General features: G+C 53.6%; 1 protein-coding gene across 1 annotated transcript in view; it reads right to left on the bottom strand.

The window, feature by feature from the left end:
• Nucleotides 1–355: 355 nt before the first annotated feature.
• The window catches only part of LOC104522692 (WSC domain-containing protein 2-like), a gene marked incomplete at its 5' end in the record, with an annotated part of 8,748 nt that continues 6,526 nt past the window's right edge, over nt 356–2,577 (bottom strand). Inside the window, 1 exon segment of the mRNA XM_010165059.2 lies at nt 356–850. Within this exon segment, the coding sequence (XP_010163361.1) occupies nt 498–850 (353 nt within the window).

The raw sequence follows: 2,577 nt of genomic DNA, 5'->3' as shown, positions 1-2,577 counted from the left end.
GGAGCATCGCCCACGTCTCTCCTCCCTTGGGAAATCCAACAGGCTCCATCCGAGGATGGGTGACATCCTTCCAGGGCTGGCCAAGGAGGGAGGAGGGTTTGGGGCTACTCCCCCCAAAGGCGAGCTGAGCTCCCGGTGCTGGGGGTGCATCATGCACGGCACGAGCACCGCAGTGTCCCCTCCAGCCAGCCCCCAGGGACGGGCACAGATGACTCATTGTGTCGCCGAGAAGGGCTGTGGCAGCCCAAGGAGGAGAGGGACGGAGCAGGACCCCTGCAGTGGGGAAGACACCTGCATCCGTCCACATGGGTGGGGGCCAAGGAAGCTCAGTGATGGCTGGGGAGCGTTGGTTGCTCATGCAGGGACTTGATCAACAGCAAATAGCAGCAGATGGAGAGTTAAAAGAAAAACCACCCACTGGGTGGAAGTAGGCAGAGGCCGGGCAGACCGAGCCTTTCCTCGCCACGCAGGGTCAGGTCCCCCCGCTGTCATCACCATCATCTTGGGTAATAGTCATCCGGGACCCCCGACAGGTTTCGGAGTTTCAGAGCCGTGTCCACTGTTTTGATGTAGCCACTGATCATCTTCCTCATCTCGGGGGTGTAAGGGTCATACTCCAATTTTCTCAAGCCGGATCGTTTGAAGTTGCCATCCTTCTGTCCCTCGACGCAGAGCAGCCGGTCCTGGCAGGCGGGGATGCCCAGCAGCCCCACCATCCGCTGCAGCTGGACAAAGAGGTCCCGCTTCAGGTCCTCGAAATGCACCACCAGCACCTTCTTACCGTAGCGCAGCCAGTCGAGGGTGTGGGTCGCCCACCACGGCGCGTAGTTTGCCACAAACTCTGGCCACTCTGGAAGAAGGAAGAGAGGACACAGTTAGTGGGGTGTCCCCTGCAACCCCTGGGTCACTCATCCCAGGGCCACCACCTGCGCTCCTGTCCTAGTGTTGAGCTGGCAAGATCTCAGGGGTGAGGAATATTGACATGGATCAGCTCCACGGGCATTGGGCTCTGCCAAGGGGCTGTTCCATCTCCTATGGGCCAGGCTTGGTCGGCGGGTGGTGAGCAATGGCACTGGGTGTCACTCATTGGTATATTTTATTACTATTATTATTATTATTACCGTTATTAATATCAGTATTACTTTAAGTTTTACTTTATTTCAATGATGAGATTGTTCTTCTCTCACCCTACCAGTCTCCTTCCCCTCGCCCCCCAATTCTCTCCCCTGTCCCCTGGGTGGGCAGTGAGCGAGCGGTTGGGTTTGGCTGCAGCTCAGTGATGGCCCAGTGCAACCACCACAGGTCCCTGCTGAAACCTTTCAATTATACTTCTTGCTAATCGATCCTCCCATAAAAATCAGGTGATAAAAGGGATAATGAAACATCAATAATAACCCACAACTCTCCTGGTGGTGCCGCAAGAATCTCTCTCATGACGCATAAAAGCTGTGGGCATCTGCCTCTTGTCCTCCCCACTAAACCAACCCCTGATTAATAGCTCGACTGCATTTAATTCCCCTCAGAATCATCAAACACAGTATCTGTTTCATTAAACAGAAACAGGACAATTCACCTTGTGTAATCAGATCACATAAAACTTTGCTTTGGAACCGCTCCAGGGATATTGTAAAATTAATGTCACGGAACCAAAAGAGGGTTTCACGGCGCCCACAGCTGAGTGATGCCCAGTGCAATCACTCACCACCCACTGACCGATGCCCAGCCTGTCCCAGCCAGTGATCCCGGAGCAGAGACCGTCCCCAAACCCAAACCCTGGGAGAGCGAGAGCCCGAGCGATCCCCGAGAGAATCCCCCTGGTTTCCAGTCAGCCCTGGTTCATGTCCTGCCCATGATGGGACAGGAGATGGAATATCCCATTGGCAGAGCCAAATGCCAATTTGGGGTTTTGCTAATTACTGCACTTCTCCTCTCCCAGTGCTTTGCACTTGCAGACCAGCAAAACACAAAGTCCTTGGACTTCCAGCAGCAATTAAAAACATCAGCACCTGATCAACATTCTTCTCATACCAAATCCCACACTGAACCCAAACCACAGCTGTTCCAGCTACTGAGAAGAACATTAACCTGTCCTAACAAAGCCAGGACAGGGATGCAGCAGATGGGGACACAAACCAGCAAGAGGCTGGTACCCCAGCGCAGCAGGGACAATGCCAGCCCAGGGACCTCCCTGGGGAAAAAGCCCCTGATGAAGCAGTGGGACATTTCTCTTCCCTGGTTTTATGGGATGGGGCGATGGGGAGAGCAGGGCTGGGCTGTCTCATGCTGCAAGCACGTGGTGATAAGGAAATCCAAGCACATAACAGCAACAACAGCAAAAGCTCCCCTTAAATAAACTCTGCGTTAAGGGGAGCAGATGTTCAATCAAGCTAAATATTTTAACTCTTTCCAATGAAGTCAATTCCACAACAGCAATTTGTAAATTGCTGTAATTAACAAGCCTCCACAATATGCCTGTGCATGGGAAGGTGGCATCTCCAGAGCAGCTGGGCGCATGGAAATCACACCCTGTCACTGCTGGTGGCCATAGGGACAGGCTGGTGGCTGCCACCGCTCCTG

The sequence above is a fragment of the Antrostomus carolinensis genome, unplaced genomic scaffold, assembly GCF_000700745.2.
Source record: "Antrostomus carolinensis isolate BGI_N321 unplaced genomic scaffold, ASM70074v2 scaffold23123, whole genome shotgun sequence".
Lineage (NCBI taxonomy): Eukaryota > Metazoa > Chordata > Aves > Caprimulgiformes > Caprimulgidae > Antrostomus > Antrostomus carolinensis.
The sequence above is the reverse complement of the archived record's forward strand: the minus strand, read 5'-3'. Positions and strand labels throughout refer to the sequence as shown.